Source organism: Muntiacus reevesi, chromosome 1 (assembly GCF_963930625.1).
Source record: "Muntiacus reevesi chromosome 1, mMunRee1.1, whole genome shotgun sequence".
NCBI lineage: Eukaryota > Metazoa > Chordata > Mammalia > Artiodactyla > Cervidae > Muntiacus > Muntiacus reevesi.
The window spans coordinates 216,340,973-216,364,481 of NC_089249.1; the positions used below are offsets into that span (position 1 = coordinate 216,340,973).

At 38.1% G+C, this 23,509-nt stretch overlaps 1 protein-coding gene across 7 annotated transcripts in view; it reads right to left on the reverse strand.

Moving 5' to 3' along the window:
• UIMC1 (ubiquitin interaction motif containing 1) overlaps positions 1-23,509 on the reverse strand; it is a 120,215-nt gene that overhangs the window by 90,706 nt on the left and 6,000 nt on the right. For 6 of the 7 annotated variants that reach the window (XM_065918249.1, XM_065918251.1, XM_065918246.1 and 3 more), the window contains one exon: positions 2,252-2,403. In XM_065918249.1, the coding sequence (XP_065774321.1) occupies positions 2,252-2,395 (144 nt within the window). In that variant the 5' untranslated portion in view covers positions 2,396-2,403. Of the gene's footprint in view, positions 1-2,251; positions 2,404-7,203; positions 7,968-23,509 lie in introns of those variants that run through there. The other variant, XM_065918247.1, reaches the window with a different exon arrangement.

Genomic DNA, 23,509 nt, shown 5'->3' on the forward strand with positions numbered 1-23,509 from the left:
ATATCTGACAAGGGGCTAACTGTCCACAATATATAAAGAACCCCTAGAATTCAACGGGCATTTCTGTAGTGTAGCAGTTATCACGTTCACCTCATACACAAAAGGTCCCTGGTTTGAAAACAGGCAGAAACATGTTTAGGGCTTCTCTGAGAGCTCAGTTGGTAAAGAACCTGCTTGAAATGTGGGAGACCTGGGTTCAGGAGATCTCCAGGCTACCCACTGTGGTATTCTGGTCTGGAGAAATCCATGGACTGTAGAGTCAATGGGGTCGAAAAGAGTCAGACGCGACTGAGCAACTTTCACCATTCAACAATATATATGTGAAAATATACAACCTAAAAATGGTTAAAATCCTAAATTATGTTATGTATATTTTACCACTACACACACACACACACACACACACACACCATCTCATACCATACACAAAAATTATTTCAAAATGGAACAAAGACCAAACTGTAAGAGCTAAAATTAGAAAACTCTTAGGGATCAATTTCATGACTTTAGATTTGGTAAAATTCTTTAGATACAATACCAAAAGCATTAAATAACCAAAGGGAGAAAAAACAGGTAACTTGGACTTCTTCAAAATTTAAAACTGTTGTGCATCAAACAACATTATCAAGAAAGTGAAAAGATATCTCCTAGAATGGAAGAATATATTTGCAAATAATGTATCTGATAAGAGGTTTAATATGCAAAATAAAAAAAGAAAACTTACCACTCAACAACAAAAAGAAAAACTGCAATGTATAAATGGACAGAGAACTTGAACAGACATTTCTTCAAAGAAGCTATACAAATGGCTAACAAGTACAAAAAAGATGCTCAAGTTCATTAGCCATTAGGGAAATGCAAGTCAAAACCACAATGAGAAACCACTACACACCCACTAGGGTGGTATAAAAATTAAACATTTAAAAATAACAAGTGTTAGCAAGAATGTAGAGAAACTGGAATCCCAGTATATTGCTGATGAGAATGTAAAATGGTGCAGTAACTGTAGGGGAAAAAAGGCATGAAGAGGACTTCCCTGGTAGTCCAGAGGTTGAGAATCTGCCTGCTATCACAAGGGACACAGGTTCAATCCGTGATCTGGGAAGATTTCACATGCAGTAGGGCAACTAAGCCCCTGCCCCACAACTACTGAGCCTGCAAGCCCTAAAGCCTGTGCTCTGCAACAAGAGAAGGTACCATAATGAGAAGCCCATCACCACAACTAGAAAGTAGCCCCTGCTCACCTCAACTAGAGAAAGACCGTGTGCAGCAACAAAGACCCAGCTCGGCCAAAAATAAATAAATACATAAAAATTTTGTAAAAGGGATTAAGTACTGTTATATGCTACATCATGAATGAACCTTGAAAACATACGTCAAGTGAAAGAAAGTGAAAGTGAAGTCGCTCAGCCGTGTCCAACTCTTTGCAACACCATGGACTATACCAGAATCCCCAGCCCATGGGATTTTCCAGGCAAGAATACTGGAGTTGGTTGCTATTTCCTTCTCCAAGTGAAAGAAGTCAGTCACAAAAGCAATTCAATTTAAAAGGAAGAGTCAGAGACAATTCCGAGCTTTATAACCTGAGGCAAATGAGTGGTTCTACCATCAAATGAGACAGTAGATAAAGAAGAGTGAGAGGTAAACTTAGATGAAAAAACAGTGACTTACTTTACTGCCTTACTGGATGTGACCCTCAAACAGACAAAAATCTCCAATAAGCAAATGGAAACACAGATCAAGGGAAAGATTTAAAATCTATTACAGCTCTGTCCAACAAAGCTTTCTATAATGAAGGGAAATGTTCTATACTTGCGCTAACACAGCAGACACTAGATGTGACTAGTCCAAGAGAGGAGCTGACTCTTCCTTTTATTTAATTTTAATTAATTTAAATTTAAATAGCTACAGGTGGCTAGTTGCTACCACATTGGACAGAGTATATCTAGAGACTTAAAAAGCTGTCTTTCTCTCACTTTACAGACATATGAAAATTTTCACATTTGATGTATTCAAATAGTTTTAAAATATCACCTTCAGTTAATACATTATAAAACTGAGGAGCTATGATCCATCCACAGCCAAACTGTATGACTACTTTCTTCTAAGTAATTCTTAATTCCATTTACGAAGCTGAGTAAAAGCCACATGGTATGGCAAGATGTCATTAAAGTTCAGTCTCACAAACAAACCAGTTACAGATAAGAAGGCCCAGTTTGAGACCTAGAGCTCTACTCTTTAGGATACTGACCTCTCCATCACTATCAGATATCACAATGTATGCATCCTCAAGTCTACGCTTCTTCACATTGACAGAACTGGTAGTTTCTACATCTATCTTCTCCAGGTTCTGAGCTTCAGAGGCTTCTTTAACTTTTTTCTTTCTCCGCGGCATCCTTTTGTCTGAAATAGAAAGAAAAAAAATTGGAGAAGGAAATGGCAACCCACTGCAGTATTCTTGCCTACAGAATCACATGGCCAGAGGAGCCTGGTGGGCTGTTGTCCATAGGGTTGCACAGAGTTGGACACAACTGAAGCAACTTAGCAGTAGCAGCAGAAGGAAAAATAATTTACTTAATATATAAGTATTCTAGATGCTATTTATCATTTGGTCATATAAAAGAAAAAGATACCTATCCAACAGAAGTAATATTGGATTTCTGAACTCTTTTACTAATTAAAATTTGTATTTTTTCTATAAAGGAAAAAATACATATATAAATCTCATTCTTTTAGTGATATTTCAATAGGAATAATATAATAATTTATCATAGTTCCTTAAACATTAGCTTAAATAACTGGCTCTCTGCATATTATTATTCATCTAAAAGCTTTTTTCTTTAATATCAATGCCTCAACCCAAAAAAGGACATCTTTTTTAAAAAATCCACTGCAAATAATCATACTTAAAGGTAAAAGACTGAATGCTTTCCTCTTAGGATAGGAATAAAACAAGCATGTCTGCATTCATCATTTCTACTGAACATTACACTACAGGTTCTAAACAGGTCGATTATGGAATAAGAAGAAATAAAAAATCCAAATGGGAAAGGAAGAAGTAAACTACTGCCTTTTGTAGATGAAATGATCTTCAATTAAAAAAAAAAAAAACTAAGAAATCCACTAAAAAACCATTACAACTAATGAACAAGTTCAGTAAGATTGTTGGACACAAGGTCAATATACAGAAGTCAACTGAACAGCTATCTATAAGCAATAAATAATCCAAAAATTAAATTTTCAAATTCCATTTTAATAGCATCAAAAATAAAAAAATTCTTAACAAAATTTAACAAAAGTGTAAAGCTTGCAACCAAATATAAAATATTGCTGGAAGATATAAAAGATAAATGCAAAGACATCCCATGTTCATGAATTAGAAGACTTGACACTGTTAAGACAGCAATATTCCCCAAAGTGCTCTACAGATACAACATAATTCCTAATAAAATTCCTACTGGCTTTTTTGTTGACATAGACAAGTTGATCCTAAAATTCACAGAGGAAAGGAAAAACAGAGGAAAAACAGAGGTCCCAGAACAGCCAAAACAATCTAGAAAAAAAGGAACAAAGCTGAAGGACTCACACATCTCAATTTCAAAACTTACTACAAAGCTATATTATCAAGATGGTGTGGCACTGGCACAAGAATAAAAATAAAGATCAATGGAACAAAAGACCAGAGAGTTCAGAAAACATCCACACATTTACTGTCAATTGCTTTCAACAAAAGTACCAAGATAATTCAATGGACAAAGTATAAGTCTTTCCAATAAATGGTACTCTGACAACTAGATATACAAATGCATAAAGAATGAAATTGGACCTCTACCTCACATAATAAAGAACTGCATGAAACAGATCAAAGACCTGAATGAAAGAACAAAATCTATAAAATTCTAAGGCAGAACATAAGTAAAAGCTTTGTAATCTTGGATAGGTGAGTTTGTTAAATATGTTATCAAAAGCATAAGCAATGAAAGAAAAAATAAATAAATAGGGCTTCATCTTATTAAAAACCTGTGTTCCAAACCACAATATTAAGACAAGCTTAAAAAAATAAAGAAAATAAATAAATAAATAAAGAATGAGAAAAATATCTTTAAAGCATCTATGTAATAAAGAAATTGTATACAGAATAAAGAACTCTTGCAACTCAATAGCAAAAAGGTTTCCATCCATATCTTGGGTTTTTGTTAATAATGCTGCAATTAATACTGGTATGCATATATCTTTTTAAATTAGTGTTTTGTTTTCTTTGGGTAAATACTCAGAGGTAAAACTGCTGAATCATATAGCAGTTCTGTTTTTTTTTTATTTCAATTGTATACTTTAAGTGGATGGATTATATGGTAAGTGAATTATATCTCAATAAAGTTGCATTTTTTTTCTTAGAGAAAACAGCAAATGTTGGCAAGAATGCAGAGAAATTAAAACTTTCATTCATTCATAGTGTGAATATAAAACTCTGCAGCTGCTGTGGAAAATAGCTTGGCAATTCTTCAAAAAATTAAAATACATCTAGTAATTCTACTCCCAAGTAAACATCCAAGAAAGTTAAAAGCAAGTATTCAAACAAAGACTTGCACTTAAATGTTCTTAACATCATTAATCGTAATAGCCAAAAACAGAAATAATCCAAATGATGAATGGATACACAAAATGTGGTACATCCATCCATACAATGGAATGTTGGTCAGCCTTAAAAAGAAACAAAGTACTAATACATGCTACAAAATGGATAAACCTTGAAAACACATTAAGTGAAAGCATCCAGACACAAAAGCTTACAAATTGTATGATTCTGTCTGTATGAAACATCCTGAATGGACTAATCTACAGAGACAGAAAGCAGATTAAGAAAACTAGAGGTTTGAGGAGAGAGAAATACAGAGTAACTACTTAATGGCCTTGGGTTTCTTTTTGGGGTGATGAAAATGTTTAGAATTAGAAAGTGGACTTCCCTGGTGGTCCAGAGAATCTGCCTGCCAATGCAGGGGACACAGTTTCAATCCCTGGCCTGGGAAGATTCCACACGTTCTGGGGCAACTAAGCCTGTGCACCGCAACTACTGAGCCAGTGCTCTAGGGCCTGCAAGCCACAACTACTGAGCCCACGCACCTAGAGCACGTGCTCTACTGCAAAAGAAGCCACCACAATGAGAAGACCACGCACCACAATGAAGAATAACCCCTGCTCGCCACAACTAGAGAAAGCCCACACACAGCAACAAAGACCTAGCAAAGCCAAAAATAATAAATAAATTTAAAATAAAAGGAACATAGTGGTAGTTGCACATTTTGAATGTACAAAAAGCCATTAAATTATACACTTTAAAAAGATGACTGCTGGATTTTATGTTCTATGAAATCTACCCAAATTTAAAAAAAAAACACTTTCCAGATGATTTTCTAGTATAACCAAAGCAGAGACTCACTGATTGAAATACTGATTTAAGAAGAATGTTAACTGTGTTACAAACTTCTCAAATTGTTTAATCATTCAATTACTCCTGAGAGAAATGTTACACCTCATTGTCAAAAAGCATCTGGACAACCTGAGTAGTAAGGGAGGATAGTAAGAAAGGACACACTCGAACTCTTCCAATCTAGTCACTCACAATATCATTCCCTATCGCAAGAATAGAAGCTAAACACAAATTTCTTTTCTATTCTTAATGTTTATTTTTAAATGACTTAAGTCTTGAAGAAATAGAAGAAATCACACGAAATGATGAAAATATTAAACTATACATAAATTTTTTACAGTAGTATAGATGATCTACAATACCGTGTTAGTTCTAGGCATACAGCAAAGTGATTCAGTTATTTTTTCAGATTATTTTCTCTTACAGGTTATTACAAGATATCAAATATTGTTGTTAACCTGTGATATACAGTAAATCCTTGCTGCTTCTCTATTTTATGTATAGCAGTTTATATCTGTTAATCCCCTACCCCTAATTTATCCTTTCCCCTTTGGTAACCATAAGTTTGTTTACTATGTCTGTGAGTCTGTTTCTGTTTTATAGATAGATTCATTTGTATTATTTTCTAAACTCCACATATGTGTTATTATATAATATTTTGTCTTTATCTGACTTCACTTAGTATGATAATCGCTGTCCATTCATGTTGTTTAAAATGGCATTATTTCATTTATTCTTATGGACAATACTCCATTTCATTTATACACAGATACACACACACACACACACATGTGCATGCACACCCCTCCCCCAGCACATCTTAAACCTACCAACCAGATTGGTACCTGGGTTGTTTCCATGTCTTGGCCATTGTAAACAGTGCTGAACACTAGGGTATCTGTATCTTCTCAAATTAAAAGTTTTCATCTTTTCTGGATATATGCCTAAGAGTGGGGTTACTGGATCACATGGCAGACCAATTTTTATTTAAGGAACGTCCATACTGTTTTCCACAGTGGCTGCACCAATTTACACTCCCACCAACAGTGTAGGAGGGTTCCCTTTCCTCCACACCCTCTCCAGCATCTGTTATGTGTAGACTTTTCGCTAGTCATTCTGACCAGTATGAAGTAATACCTCATCGTGGTTCTGATTTACATTTCTCTAATAATTTAAGCTACATATAAACTTTTTTTTTCCCACAAGGGAAACTAGAAAGTATTTTAATAAAATGAAAACAAAAACACGAAAGCAAAATCTGTGGGATGCAGCTAAGGAGTTCTTATAGGAAAGCTGATGGCATTAAATGCTTATATTTTTTAAAAAAACTAAATATCTCAAATCAGTGACCTGACCTTATACTTTAAGGAAACTAGAAAAAGAAAAGCCAGCCCATCAAAAGCAGAAGAATAAAAATAATAAAGAACATGAAGAAATTGAAAACAAAAATGATAGAGAAAATCTATAAAGCCAAAAGCTGACTTTTAGAAGAGATTAATAAAACTGAAAAGCCTCTAACCAATCTGCGCAAGTGAAAGAGAGAAGACATAAATTATCAATATAAGGTAATTGAAGGATTAAGCATAAGGATTTTTAAAAGTTTCATCACTACAGTTCATATGGATATTAAAAGGATAATAAAGGGAGATAACAAATAATTTTTGTCCTTAAACTCGACAACTGAAATGGAACAATTCCTTGAAAGCACAAACTCCCAAAGCTCCATCAAGACACATTTAAACCAAAAGAGATAGGATTAGATATCGCTATCCTACCTTTGATTTGTAGTAAGATACTACTTTCCAGGGTGATGTTCAAAGCACTTGTTAGGTACTGACTGAACTCCTCAAAGAACATTCCATTCCCCTTCTTCATATTTCCCATAGTTCTCTGAATACTCCTTTTGAATGCAGTGATTGGTCAAGTGGCTGGTTTTATCTTGGAAATTATCCACCTAATACAGTTCTGAAGCAGTATGCAGGACACCCTCTCTATACAGGTAGATATTAAACTGATGGTCCACCAAGACCCAGCTTTGGATGTCTAACTTGCGATGACCAGGCTCCAGGAACAGATCCAGGAACTCCAGGTATTTCTGGATCATGTGCACCTGGCCTTGGTTGTCTATGAAATTCAACAGTTCTGTAGCCACTGAGGAGATGAGGATGCCTTCACCTCTGGTTCTGGCTAATGACTTTGTGATCCAAGTGTTGCCCTCTCCCTCCTCTTTCTTTCTGTTATATGAAGTCAGGAAAAATTCTCTGTTGTCTGTGCTTGAACTATGGAGCGGTGGATGGATTCCACTCTGAGCTGGAGCAACTGGGGCCTTGAGGTTGGTTGGATAAATCGGGGAACCATGTGCAGGACTCAGCCTGTTCTGGGCTGGTTTTGATGAGCTTCACTAAAGATGCTTTGCAACACAGTTTGTCAGCCCCTTTGTAGTAATTCAACGGCATCAGCCCAGGCTCACAATCCAGTCTTCCAAAGGGCAGCCAGTTCCTTTCTCCCAGCATCAGGTTGAACCTGGGGTTGCCCCGCCACAGCCGCTTCCAGTGGCCGGTGGCGAGCAGCAGCCAGAACACCTCGTTGGCATAGATGCTGCTGTTCTCATCACACGCCACGAAGGTGTACATGGCGAAAGGCCGCGCGCCCGGCACCCTGCCCCCTCAACCCAGCAGCCGCCTCAGGGACCAGCCAGCCAGGCGGCGGCTCAGCTAGGGACCAGCCGGCACCTGCCACCTAAACTTTTGAGTCTATATGTATTTAAATACATAGAGTTACAACAAAATTAGAGAAATATTTATAGCATACATGAAAAAAGCTACTGATTATATTTAAAAAGGTACAAACTGACACAAAATGTTAACATCCTATTAGATAACGAGACATGAACTTGTCAATTTGAAAGGAAAAAACAAATCAAGCATGAATATGTGGAAAGATTTAACTTATAACACTATTAGACAAATTTTTAGATTAGGCATATTTTTACTTCCTAAAGGGGAAATAGATGGGGAGACAGTGGAAACAGTGCCAGACTTTATTTTTGGGGCCTCCAAAATCTCTGCAGATGGTGACTGCAGCCATGAAATTAAAAGATGCCTACTCCTTGGAAGGAAAGTTATGACCAACCTAGATAGCATATTAAAAAGCAGAGACATTACTTTGCCAACAAAGGTCCGTCTGGTCAAGGCTATGGTTTTTCCAGTGGTCATGTATGGATGTGAGAGTTGACTGTGAAGAAAGCTGAGTGCTGAAAAATTGATGCTTTTAAACTGTGGTGTTGGAGAAGACTCTTGAGAGTCCCTTGGACTGCAAGGAGATCCAACCAAGTCCATCCTAAAGGAGATCAGTCCTGGGTGTTCACTGGAAGAACTGATGCTGAAGCTGAAACTCCAGTACTTTGGCCACCTCATGTGAAGAGTTGACTCATTGGAAAAGACCCTGATGCTGGGAGGGATTGGGAGCAGGAGGAGAAGGGGATGACAGAGAATGAGATGGCTGGATGGCATCACCGACTTGATGGGCATAATTTTGAGTAGGCTCTGGGAGTTGGTGATGGACAGGGAGGCCTGACGTGCTACGATTCATGGAGTCTGACATGTCTGAGCAACTGAACTGAACTGAAAGTAAAATGAATTAATTTTAATTAATTTTAATGATAATCCTCCAGTTGTGGGAGCAATTCTTCAAACACCAAACTGTAACAGATATTTTAAAAAACACACACAGCACAAAACTTTGTATAAACGGTGCCATACTCTAATATAAATTACTAAAATCACTAAAGTTTTCAGTTTTAACCACTCGCTCTATCCCTCCTTTTAGACTTAGGTCTGTTACTGCCATAATGAAAATTACCCAAAGAAAAACAAAACAAATCTCTTTGGAGACCAAGAAAGAAACAGCTAAGACATCTGAGGGGAAAGTATAATGGAATCTGGCAAATTAAAGAGATAAATCTTAGATAAATACTTAAAGAACTGCAGGCTAAGGGGTCTTAACCTGTCAATCCACAAGCCCTTAAAGGACCTATGGTTAGGCTTCAAGGGATTCACAATCTCCTGAAACTGTGTACAAAACTGTCTTGTTTTTGTATGCACCCTGGGGAAAAAAAAAATTTTTTTTTTTGGGGGGGAAAAATTCTTATAGCTTTCATCCAACTCTTAGAGGAGTTCAAAATCCAAAAGAGTTTAGAACTACCAATGATCTAGCTAAACCCCTTCATTTTCAGAAACAACACGAAGATTTAAATTGATGTGCATAACCAGTTTCCTAGTGTTTTTGTGTTTAAGAATTATGACTATTTCACCTTTTTACATTTTGGGGTTTTTTTGTTTGTGCATGCCTTCTAACACTTAAATGTAAAATTTCTGTGACCTGAGTAACAAAGATTTCTCAGGATACAAAGAGTAAAAGACACAGAATTTTTAAAAACCGACAAACTAGGCTTCAATGAAACTTAAAACTTATGTTCTCCAAAAGACACCAATAAGAAAACAAAAAGACAAGTCATAAAATGGGAGAAAATATTTGCAATGCACATATCTTGCATCAGATTCATAGTCACAATATATAAAGAACTCTTATGGTGGTGATGGTTTAGTTGCTAAGTCGTATCTAACCTTGCAACCCCATTAACTGTAGCTCACCAGGCTCCTCTGTCCATGGTATTTTCCAGGCAAGAATACTGGAGTGGGTTGCCATTTCCTTCTCCAGGATATTTTCTCAACCCAGGGATTAAATCTAGGTCTCCTGCACTGCAGGTGGATTCTTTACCAACTGAAGCCACCAGGGAAGCCCAAATAACTCTCATAATGCAATAACAAAATGACAAACCAATTTTTTAAATGAGCAAGATATGGACACAAAAGCAAATGTACTAATAGCCAATAGGCAAAACAAACAGAAAAAGATGTTCCGCATCATTAGTTATCAAAATAGAAATTAAATCCACAATGATATAACACTACACATCCATTATAATGGTTACTATTAAAAATACTGAAAACACTAATGTGGGCAGGAATGAGGAACACATGGATCTCTCATACACTGCCAATGGAAATATAAAATGTTATAAGCCACTACAGAAAACTGTCTGGCAGTTTCTTAAAATTAAATGTATACTACTACACAAGCCAGTCATTCTGCTTACTACTATTTACTCAATAGAAACAAAAACCTATCACCACATAAAGACTTGTACAGTAATGTTCACAGAAGCTTTTCACACAATGTCAAGCACTAAGAAGTGAAGTTGCTCAGTCGTGTGCAACTCTTTGCGATTCCATGGACTGCAGCTCTTCCATTCATGGAACTTTCCAGGCAAGAGTACAGGAGTCGGTTGCATTTCCTTCTCCAGGGGGTCTTCCCAACTCGGGGACTGAACCCGGGTCTCCCACGTTGCAGGCAGACTTTACCCTCTGAGCCACCAGGGAAGCCCATGAGATGACCCAAATGTCCATCAACAGATGAATAAACAAATCGTGATTTATTCATACAACAGAATATTACTCAGCAATAAAAAGGACACAGGCAAAAATACGAGTGAACCTCAAAATCATTTTGCTGAATGAAAAATTGCCCTGGTGGTCCAGTGGTTAAGACTCCATGCTCCCAAAGGAGAGGACCCAGGTTCAATCCCTGGTCAAAGAACTAGATCCCACATCCTGCAACTAAGTTCAAACACAGCAAGTAAGACTCAGCACAGTCAAAGAAAAAAGCCAGTCACAAAGAGTACAGGTTGTATTATTCCATTTATATAAAATGTAACCTAACCTATAGTGACAAAAAGTAAATCAGTGGTTACTAATGTTCAGGAGTATAAGAAGAGAAGGACAGAAGAGAGCATGAGGAAGCTTTTGAGGGTGATGGGAACCCACTGTATCATTATTTTGACAGCAGTATCACAAGTGTATACAACTGGAAAATTTCATCAAACTATATGCTTCAAATAGATGCAGTTTATTATATATAAATCATTTTGCAATAAAATTGATAAGGAAAAAAATAAAATGAGATACCACGACATATCCACTAGCATGGCTAAAATTTAAAATAAAAAAATCAGGCATTGATAAGAATACAGAAACAGCTAGAACTCTAATACACTGCTGGTAGGAATATAAAGTGGTACAGCCACTTTGAAAAGACAGTTTGGCAGTTTTGTAAAAAGTAAAACATACACCTACTATGTGACCTAGCCATTTCAACTATTTACCTAAAAGAAATAAAGTCATGTTCATAGTAGCCCTATTCATAATAGATGAAATCTCCAGACAGCCCAAATATCCACCAATAGGGGAATGGATAAACAAATTGTGGTCTATCCATACCATAGAAAACTACTTCACCAATGAAACTACATAAAACATTATGGTGAACAAAGGAAGCAAGACACAAATAAGTACATACTATATGATTTCATTTACAGGCATACTTCATTTTTTGCACTTTGCAGATATTACATTTTTTTACAAACTGAATATTTGTAGCAATCGCATGTGGAGCATGTCTCCCAACAGCATTTCCTCACTTTGTATCTCTGTGTCACATTTTGATAATTCTTGCAACATTTCAAATTTTTTCATTATATTTATCAAGGTGACCCACTTTCAATGATTTTTTTCATTTTTTTCTTTTTTTTAATCAGTGATTTCTTTTATGTTACTACTATAACTCAATGAAGATTCAGATGACAGCAATTTTTAGCAAGTTTTTTTTTCATTTTCATTATAGTCAATTTATAAATTTTGTGTTATTAATAGTTTCAAGTGTACAGCAAAATGAATCATTTATACATATATCCACTCTTTAGATTCTTTTTCCATATAGGCCGCTACAGAGTATTGGGTAGAGTTCCCCATTAATTAAATATATACATTGTATGGATGTGAGAGTTGGACCATAAAGAAGGCTGAGCGCCAAAGAAATGATGCTTTTGAACTGTGGTGCTAGAGAAGACTCTTGAGAGTTCCTTGGACAGCAAGGAGATCAAACCAATTAATCCTAAAGGAAGTCAACCCATAATATTGATTGGAAGGACTGATAGTGAAGCTGAAGCTCCAATACTCTGGCCACCTGATACAAAGAGCTGACTCACTGGAAAAGACCCTGATGCTGGGAAAGATTGAGGGCAGAAAGAGAAGGGGACAACAGAGGATGAGATGGTTGGATGGCATCACTAATTGGTGATGGATCCAATGGACATGAGCTTGAGCAAACTCCAGATGATAGTGAAGGACAGGGAAGCCTAGTGTGCTGCAGTCCACGGGGTCCCAAAGAGTCAGACACGACTAAGCAATTGAACAACAACAAAATTATTTTTTTAGACTCTGCAAGCTTAACAGACTATAGTAGAGTGTAAACATAACTTTTATATGCACTGGGGGGAAAAAAAGCATGTGACTCACTTTATTTTGATTTACTGCAGTGGTCTGGAACTGAACCACAGTATTTGAGGATGCCTGTGTTTGAAATTCTGGAAAAAACTAATATAATCAATAGTGGGGGAAAAAAAACTGACAAGTAATAAGTAATTGTCTCAGGCCAGAATGGGGGAGGGAAAGAAATGGCTGGTAAAAGTCATAAAGATACCTCTTGAGATAAGTGTTCTGTATCTTGATTAAGGAGGTGGTTACACAGGTGCATACTCTGACCAAAATTCAACCACAGACTTCTGATTACTCGTCATGACAATAAAGTGGTTAATAAATCTTTTCTCAAACAGAAACTTAAAAAGCTGACAAATTTCAGCTTGGAAACTAACTGAATATAACAAAATTAAAAATATTTATTCATGAAAACTACTTAACTTTGGGTAAGAACACCATGAATCTCTGCAATTCATACTAACAGCTTCTCCCGTATATCCCCCACCCCTAGATCTACCAACCAAGGAAAGGAAGGACATGAATATAAACAATTTCACTTTCAAAGCTGTGGGGACTCACTAGGTAGGAATATTTTTGGTCTATCTTAGTGGCCAATAGCCTGTGGTTGGGTCCTATATGAAGCAAGCAACAAACCAGAGAGTGAATCAAAGATTTATCAGGAAATTCCAAGAAGACAGACAGCCATAAGAGGATTCATAAAGTCTCCAAATATCCCAGACTGACGAAAGGCTGTGTACATGCATGCAAAATCCACAGCAGACCCAAGTTTCCTATATAAACCTGGAAGCAGGATGGTGTATACAGAGTAGAAATTTGAGAGTCCTTGAGGAGAGTAAAAGCTGGGGCAAGCTTTCTCTTCCAATTCAGTCACTCAGTTGTGTCTGACTCTTTGCGACCCCATGGACTGCAGCATGCCAGGCTTCCCTGTTCATTACCAACTCCTGAAGCTTGCTCAAATTCATGTCCATCAAATCAGTGATGCCATCCAACCATCTCATCCTCTGTTGTCTCCTTCTCCTCCCACCTTTAATCTTTCCCAGCATCAGGGTCTTTTCCAATGAGTCATTTCTTCACATGAGGTGACCAAAGTACTGGAGCTTCAGCTTCAGCATCAGTACTTCCAATGAATATTCAGGACTGATTTCCTTTAGGATGGCCTGGTTGGATCTCCTTGCAGTCCCAGGGACTCTCAAGAGTCTTCTCTAACACCACAATTCAAAAGTACCATTCTTTGGTGGTCAGCTTTCTTCATGGTTCAACTCTCACATCCATACATGACTACTGGAAAAACCATAGCTTTGACTAGACAGACCTTTATCAGCAAAGTAATGTCTCTGCTTTTTAATATGCTGTCTAGGTTAGTCATAGCTTTTCTTCTGAGGAACAAACATCTTTTAATTTTATGGCTGTAATTACCATCTGCAGTGATTTTGGAGACCAAAAAAATTAAGTCTCTCACTGTTTCCATTGTTTCCCCATCTATTTGCCATGAAGTGATGGAACCAGATACCATCGTCTTAGTTTTTTGAATCTTGAGTTTAAAGCCAACTTTTTCACTCTCCTCTTTCACTTTCAAAAGGCTCTTTAGTTCTTTGCTTTCTGTCATAAGGGTGGTGTCATCTGCATATCCGAGGTTATTGATATTTCTCCCAGCAATCTTGATTCTAGTTTGTGCTTCATCCAGCCCAGCATTACGCATGATGTATTCTGCATAAGTTAATTAAGCACAGTAACAATATACAGTCTTTCCCAGTATACATACTCAATATACATAACATACATAACTCAATATACATACATATATAACAATATACATACTCCTTTCCCAATTTGGAACCAGTCTGTTGTTCTATGTCCGATTCTAGCTATTGCTTCTTGACCTGAATACAAATTTCTCCGGAGGCAGGTAAGGTAGTCTGGTATTCTCATCTCTTTAAGGATTTTCCATAATTTGTTGTGATCCACACAGTCAAAGGCTTTGGTGTAGTCATTAAAGCAGAAGTAGATGTTTTTCTGGAACTCTCTTACTTTTTCAATGAGCCAACGAATGTTGGCAATTTGATCTCTGGTTCCTCTGCCTTTTCTAAATCCAACTTGAACATCTGGAAGTTCATAGTTCATTTCCACTACCACCCTAGTTCCAAGCTACCAGCAACTCGCATGTGAACAATATCTTAACTAGGTCCCTTACTTTCACCCTTGCCCCACCCCTGGTCTAAGTTTCTCTATACACTGAAGCTTTCACCTTTTACAATTGCAAATAATAAATTATTCCACAATTTAGGAATTCCTTGGCAGTCCAGTAGGGTTGGGACTCCACACTTTCACTGCTGATTGGAGGGTTCAATCCCTGGACAGGGAACTAAGGTCCCACAATCCACATGGCAAGGCCAAAACAAACAAAATAAATAATATTCCACTATTTAAAACTTCAATATTTCACTGTTTCATATTTAAGATATTTTTCTCTTAATATGGTCTACATGGTATGCCCTGTATTATCTGACCTCCTGCCAGATTTCTCTTGCTCTAACCACTCCCTCAGTTCTTAAGCTACATCCATACTTTTCTGCCACAAAGCCTTCCCACACACTTCTTCTGCATGAAAGATTCCCTCCAACACTCCCCCGTTCACCTAGTTTACTCCTTCTCATCCTTGAGATCTCAGCTGAGTTACGACCTCAGACAGTCTTCCTTGACCCCCAAACTTGATCAAATCTCTTACCACATATGCTCAATGCATCAGCTTTCCCTCAAAGTAAGTAATCACAGCTATAACTATATATTTATGTTTGTGATTTTTAAGGAAATACCTGTCTTTTCCAAAAGATTGTAAGTTTCAGAAAGACAAGGATAGGTCTAGCCCTAGGACTTAGCACATTCTCTGTAAATAATAGATGATCATCAAATACTTATTAAATAAACTACTTATACAAAATTTAGAACAATTTAGTGATGAAATTATACTTTTCTCCTTTATCCAAACTTTCTAATCTTAAAATTTTTAAATATTAAAAAAAAAACTAGCTGTGTTTTGTAGTTTTCAGCTTATAAGTCCTGTACATATTTAGTTAGATTTATGCCTAAATATTTGAGATGGCTGGATGGCATCACCAATTCAATGAACCTGAGTTTGACTTAACTCCGAGAGTTGGTGATGGACAGGGAGGCCTGGTGTGCTGCAGTCCATGGGGTCGCAAAGAGTCAGACACAACTGAGCGACTGAACTGAACTGAAATGAAGTTCTCTTAGTAATTAATGAAAGCAATCAAAGATTTAAATAAGTGGAACATATATATATGCTCATTGATTGTAAGACTCAACATAATAATGCTGTCAATTTGTCCCAAATTCATCTTGGTGTGTGTGTTATCAGTCGCTCAGTCATGTCCAAGTCTTTGCAATCCCATGGACTATAGCCCACCAGGCTCCTCTGTCCATGGAATTCTCCAGGCAAGAATACTGGAGTGGGTAGCCATTCCCTTCTCCAAGGGATCTTACCAACCCAAGAATTGAACCAGGGTCTCCCATGCTGCAGGCAGATTCTTCACCATATGAGCCCCAATTCATCTTAGATTTAACATAATTCCTATAAAAATCCCTGCAATATCTTTTCGTAGACTTAGACAAGTTTATTCTAAAATTTACATGGAAAAGCACAGGCCCTAGAAAGGCTTAAACCATCCTGACAAAAAAGAATAAAGTGAGAGGAATCACACCACTCCATATTAAGGGTTACTATATGACTACAGTAATCAAAATAGTGTGGTATTGATAGAATAACAGACATACATCAATGAAGAAGAACTCAGAAACCATCACAACATACTCAAATCTAATTTAGTAGGGAAAAGTCTTTTCAACAAATGGTGTTAAAGCAAGTAGAAATCCATTGGCAAAAAGAAAAAAGAAAACCTCACGCTAGCACTTTATACAAAATCAACTCAAAATGAATCTATTAAAACCACGAGATAATACTATTGGATACACACCCATCAAAATGAATAAAATTTAAAAAGTCACACCACCAAAGTCAGGTAAATATTCAGGGAAACTGGATCCCTCATACAAAGCTGGTGGGAATGTAAAATGGTACAATACTGAAAAGAGTTCTGCAGTTTCTTAACTATCATATAACCCAATAACTGTACTCCTGGGTATTTATCCCAGAGAAACAAAAACTTATATTCACAAGAAAACCTTGTACACAAATGTTCACAGCAGCTTTATTTGTAATAGCAAACCGAGGAAACAGTTCAAAGTCCTTCAGTAGGTGAGTAGCTAAGCAAACTGTGGTATATATATACTATGGAACATATTCAACAATGAAAAAAAAGGAAGAACTTCCCTGGTGGGTCATGGAAGCTAAGACTCCATGCTTCCAATGGGAACTACTAGGTTGGTGCAAAAGTAATTGCAGTTCTGCATTGCTGAATTTGCTGTTTGATATTGGAATACATTTTTAAATAAATGTGGTTATGTGATATATCATTTTAACGAACATTTTTCACTTTAGTCTTTTTGCTAATGACATTATTACTTGCTGTTTATTTTAGACTATTGAAATGATGTTAGACAAAAAGTAAATTTAAGCAATTTTCTTATTCTAGTCCAAAATGAGTCATAAAGCCATGGAGACAACTCACGACAACAACAACGCTTTTGGCCCAGGAACTGCTAACAAACATACAGTGCAGTGGTGATTCAAGAGGTCCTGCAAAGGACACAAGAGCCTTGAGGATAAGGAGCACGGTGGCTGGCCCTCGGAAGTTGATAACGACCAGTTAAGAGGATCATCAAAGCTGATCCTCTTACAATTCCACAATAAGCTGCCAAACAATTCAACATTACAAATTGGAAAGGTGAAAAAGCTTGATAAGTGGGTGTCTTGTGAGCTGATCCCAAATCAAAAATATCATCATTTTGAAGTGTTGCCTTCTCTTATCCTGTGTGACAACGAACCATTTCTCGATCAGATTGTGACGAAAAGTGGATTTTATGCAACGACCAGCTCAGTGGCTGGATCAAGAAGAAGCTCCAAAGCACCTCCCAAAGCCAAACTTGCACCAAAAAGAGGTCACGGTCACTGTCTGGTGGTCTGTTGCCCATCTAATCCACTACAGCTTTCTGAATCCCAGTGAAACCATTACATCTGAGAAGTATGCTCAGCAAATCAATGAGATGCACCAAAAACTCCAAGGCTTGCAGATGGCATTGGTCAACAGAATAAGCCCAATTCTTCTCCACAACAACACCTCACCGCACTTCCCACAACCAACACTTCAAAAGTTGAACAAATCAGGCTACGAAATTTTGTGTCATCTGCCATATTCATCTGACCTCTCGCCAACCAACTACCACTTCTTCAAGCATCTCGACAACTTTTTGAAGAGAAAATGTTTCCATAACCAGCTTCTGCTGCTAAGTCACTTCAGTCGTGGCCGACTCTGTACGACCCCATGGATGGCAGACCAGCAGGCTCCCCCGTCCCTGGGATTCTCCAGGCAAGAATACTGGAGTGGGTTGCCATTTCCTTCTCCAATGCGTGAAAGTGAAAAGTCACTCAGCGTGTCTGACTCCCAGCGACCCCATGAACTGCAGCCTACCAGGCTCCACCGTCCGTGGGACTTTCCAGGCAAGAGTACTTGAGTGGGGTGCCACTGACTTCTCCGCCATAACCAGCAGGCGGCAGAAAATGCTTTCCAAGAGTTCATTAAATCCCAAAGCAGGAATTTTTATGCTACAGGAATAAACGAACTTATTTTTCATTGGTAAAAATGTGTTGACTGTAATGGTTTCTATTTTGATTAATAAAGATGTGTTTGAGCCTAGTTATAGTGACATAAAATTCACGATCTAAAACTGCACCTATTTTATAAAAAATTATTTATTTTTAATTGAAGGATAATTGTTTTACAATATTGTGTTAGTTTCTGTCAAACATCAACACGAATCAGTCATAGGTACATATATCCCCTCCCTCTTGGACCTCCCTCCCACCTCCCGTCCCATCCCAGCCCTCTAGGTTGTTACAGAGCACCAGTTTGAGTTCTCTGAGTTATACAGCAAATTCCCACTGGCTACTGTATCTATTTTACACATGATAATGTATGTTTCCATGTTACTCTCTCCATTCAACCCATCCTCTCCTTCCTTCCCCACCACTCCATGTCCATAAGTCTATCCTCTAAGTCTGTGTCTCCACTGCTGGAGACACAGTAGAGACTTCTCTCCACTCCTGCAAATAATTTTATCAGTACCATCTTTCTAGATTCTATTTATATGTATTAGTATACGATATCTGTTTTCCTCTTTCTGACTTACCTCACTCTGTATAATAAACTCTAGGTTCATCCACCTCATTAGAACTGACTCAAATGTGTTCCTTTTTATCACTGAGTAATATTCCATTGTATATATGTACCACAGCTCCTTTATCCATTCATCTATCAATGGACATCTAGGTTGCCTCCATCTCCTAGCTATTGCAGGCAATGAACATTAGGGTACATGTTTTTCAACTTTGGTTTCCTTGGGGTACTATGCCTAGTACTGGGATTACTGAGTCATATGGTGGTTTTATTCCTAGTTTTTTAAGGAATCTCCATACTGTCTTCCATTGTGCCTGTATCAACTTACATTCCTACCAACAGTGCAAGAGAGTTCCCTTTTCTCCACAGCCTCTCCAGAATTCATGGTTTGTAGATTTTTTGATGATAGCCATTCTGACCAGTGTGAAGTGATAACTCACTGTAGTTTTGACTTGCATCTCTCTAATAACAAGTGATATAGAGCATCTTTTCCTGTTTATTAGCCATCTGTATGTCTTTGAGGAGAGAAGGAAATGGCAACCCACTCCAGCATTCTTGCCTAGAGAATCCCGTGGACAGAGGAGCCTGGTGGGCTGCCATCTATGGGGTTGCACAGAGTCGGACATGACTAAAGTGACTTCGCATGCATGCATGCATTGGAGAAGGAAATGGCAAACCACTCCCAGTATTCTTGCCTGGAGAATCTCAGGGACAGAGGAGCCTGGTGGCCTGCCATCTATGGGGTCACACAGAGTCAGACACAACTGAAGCGACTTAACAGCAGCAGCATGTCTTTGGAGAAAAGTCTGTTTAGGTCTTTTTCCCACTTTTTGATTGGGCTGTGAAACCACAATTACTTTTTCACCACCTTAATAGATCCTACATGCTGCAACTAAGAGTTCACATGTCACAATAAAGACTGAAGATCCCACATGCCACAACTAAGACCCAGCACAGCCAAAAAGGCAAACAAGTTAAAAAGAAAGACAAAGAATGAACTACAGATACATGCAACAACTTGGATGACTCTTAAGGGAATTGTGTGGAGCAAAAAAAAAAAAAAGTCCATCCTAAAAGACTGAAGGCAAAAGGAGAAGGGGGTAGCAGAGGATGAGATGATTATAGCATCATTGACTCAATGGACATAAATTTGAGCAAACTCCAGGAGATAGTGAAGGACAAGGAAGCTTGGCATACTGCAGTTCATGGGGTCACAGTCAGATGACTGAACAACAACATGACTCACTGACTGAACAACAAAAATGTTATACAGGGCTTCCCTGGTGATCCAGGAGTTAAGAATCCACCTTGCAATGTGAGAGACACCAGTTGGATTCTTGGTTCAGGAAGATCCCACATGCTACAGGGCAACTGTGCACCACAACTACTGAGCCAGCACTCTAGAACCCACATGCTGCAACTACTGAAGCCTGAGCGCCTAGAGCCTGTGCTCCAGAACAAAAGAAGCCGCCTCAGTAAGAAGTCCACACATGACAATGAAGAGTAGCCCCTGCTCACCACAACTAGAGAAAGCCTGCATGCAGCAACAAAGACCCTATCACAGCCAAAAAATGAAATAAATAAATATATAAATCTTTTATGTTCTATATTATTCCATTTATAAAAATGCATGAAATGACAAAATTTTAGAAAACAAGTATATTGTTGTCAAGGGTTAGGGACAGGAGAGGGGATATGCAGAAAGGACATAGGTTTTGTTAGAAAAGGGGTTCCTGTGGTGTTGGAACTGTTTAGCTTCTCGGTTGTGGTGGATAATACAGGAACCTACACACAAATGATAAAATTGTAGTAGTTAACACACATACACAGAAACACATAAATAAATATAAGTAAAATGGGGGAAATCTATCAGTGGGTTACACCAATGTCAGTATCAAGGTTGCATTATTAAAAGATAATTTGGAATTCCAGTTCAAGATGATGATGTAGCAGAATCTTGAACTCACTTCCTCCCACAGACACCAAATCTACAGCTACATAGAGAACAATTTCCTGCAGGGAAGAAAAAAAATTATACATACACACACACACACAACCTCATAGTTGAGCAACTCCTACACATCAGACAAACAAGAGAAAATTTACTTCAAAGTAAATCCCACACTTTCATGTAGTGACCCACAATCAGGAAGAAACTCAAAATCCCAATCTTCTCCCTGAGGAGTGAAGGGTTTGAACCCTGTATCTGGCAGCCCAACTTTTAAGACACACCTGTGAGATGACCCCCAATACATCTAACTTTGAAACCTGACAGTGCTTGCATTCATGAAATCCACAAGGCTACAGTAAACTGAGAAATAGTTCTCAAAGGGCTCACACACACAGAAAACCACCAAGAGCCCAGCACAGAAGCCAACTGAAAAACACCCAAACTTTCTGTGAAAAAGGTTTATTTGCTTATCACAAAAAACTGGCCTTAGAGCAGGCATCTAACTTAACACACATCTAAACACCTGCTGAAATATTATCCAGAGACAAAGACTGGTGGGTGACATCTTTGCACTCTTCCTCTGATTTGCTCCAGCTTGTCAGTATCTTGCAGAAGAGAGCTTGTACCCTCATCTGATGCCTTGATTTTTGCAGTTGCCACCAGAAGACACTTCTAGATTGCCAAATTATAGTGGTCAACAAGGCTTACGCTGAGAATTCCACAGGACTCTATCTATCTGCATGTTTTTTTAACATTTATTTGGCTATATCAGTTCTTAGTTATGGCACATGGGATCTTCATTGCAGCATATAGGATATTTCGCTGTGGCGTGCAGGCTCTTCGTTGAGACGCATGGACTTCTCTCTAGTTGTAGCGCGGGCTTCTCTTGTTTTAACACATAGGCTCAGTAGTTGTGGTACACAGGCTTAGTTGTCCTGCAGCATATGAGATCTTGGTTCCCTGACCAAGGATCAAATCCATGTCCCCTACATTGGAAGGCAGATTCTTAACCACTGGACCACCAGGGAAATCCCTCTCTGCATAATTTAAATGCAGCTGCCTAAGAGTCTGGCTTCCAATCAGTCTTTATCTAGGAGCAGAGTTCTTCCACTTTGGGATACTGACAGGTCTTGGCACATCTTAAACTACTGGGGGCCACTGAAAATAAAGTAGGCTCCTTGGACATTCACAAAGGTTTGAGAGACAACCAAGAGCTAAGGCAAAGTTGAATGGTAAGATTCACCCCCTACACAGAGTCACTCTTTCAAAACTAAAGAGTGGCTATTTCATCTAATGCATAACCAACTAATGCGTATCTAACCAACACATAGTCAAGGAAAATGAAAAAACAGACAAATATGTTTCAGGTGAAAGAACAAGGTAACACCTCAAAAAAAGACCTTAATGAAACAGAGATAAGTGATTTAACCTGATAAAAATATAAAAGAATGGTTATAAAGATATTCACCAAGCTCAAGAGAAAAATGGAGGGACAAAGTGAGAATATCAAAACAGAGGCAGAAAATAAAAGGAAGCACCAAATAGAAGTCACAGAGCTGAAGAATACAATGACTGAAATGGAAAAAATAATGTGAAGGTTCAACAGCAGACCAGATTAAGCACGGGAAAAAAAGGTCACTGCACTTAACGACAGGGCGCTGGAACTCACCCAATCACAGCAGCAAACAGAAAAAAAAGAGTGAGAAAGAGTGAAGACAGCCTAGAAAACAAATGTCGTTGTTCAGTTATTAAGTTGTGTTCAACTCTTTGAGAACCTATGGACCGCAGCATACCAGGCTCTCCTGTCCTTTACTAGCTTCCAGAGTTTGCTCAAACTTATGTCCATTGAGTCGATGATGCCACCCAACCACCTCGTCCTCTTTCACCCTCTTCTCCTGCCCTCAATCTTTCCCAGCATCAAAGTCTTTTCCAATGAGTAGGCTCTTTGCATCAGGTAGCAAAAATATTGGAGCTTCAATTTCACAATCAGTCCTTCCAATAAATAATCAGGATTAATTTCCTTTAGGATTGACTGGTTTGATATCCTTGCTGTGGATATCAAGAGTCTTCTCCAAGAGTCTTCTCCAGCACCACAATTCAAAAGCATCAGTTCTACAGATACAAAGTGATGTCTCTGCTTTTTAATACACTGTCTAGATCTGTCACAGCTTTTCTTCTAAGGAGCAAGCGCCTTTTAATTTCATGGCTGCAGTCACTGTCTGTAGTGTTTTGGGAGGCCAAGAAAATAAAATCTGTCACTGTTTCCACTTTTTCCCTATCTAATTGCCATGAAGTGATGGGACCAGATACCATGGTCTTAGTTTTTTGAATTGCTGAGTTTTAAGCCAGCTTTTCACTCTCCTCTTTCACTCTCATCAAAAGGCTCTTTAGTTCCTCTCCACTTTCTGCCATTAGAGTAGTA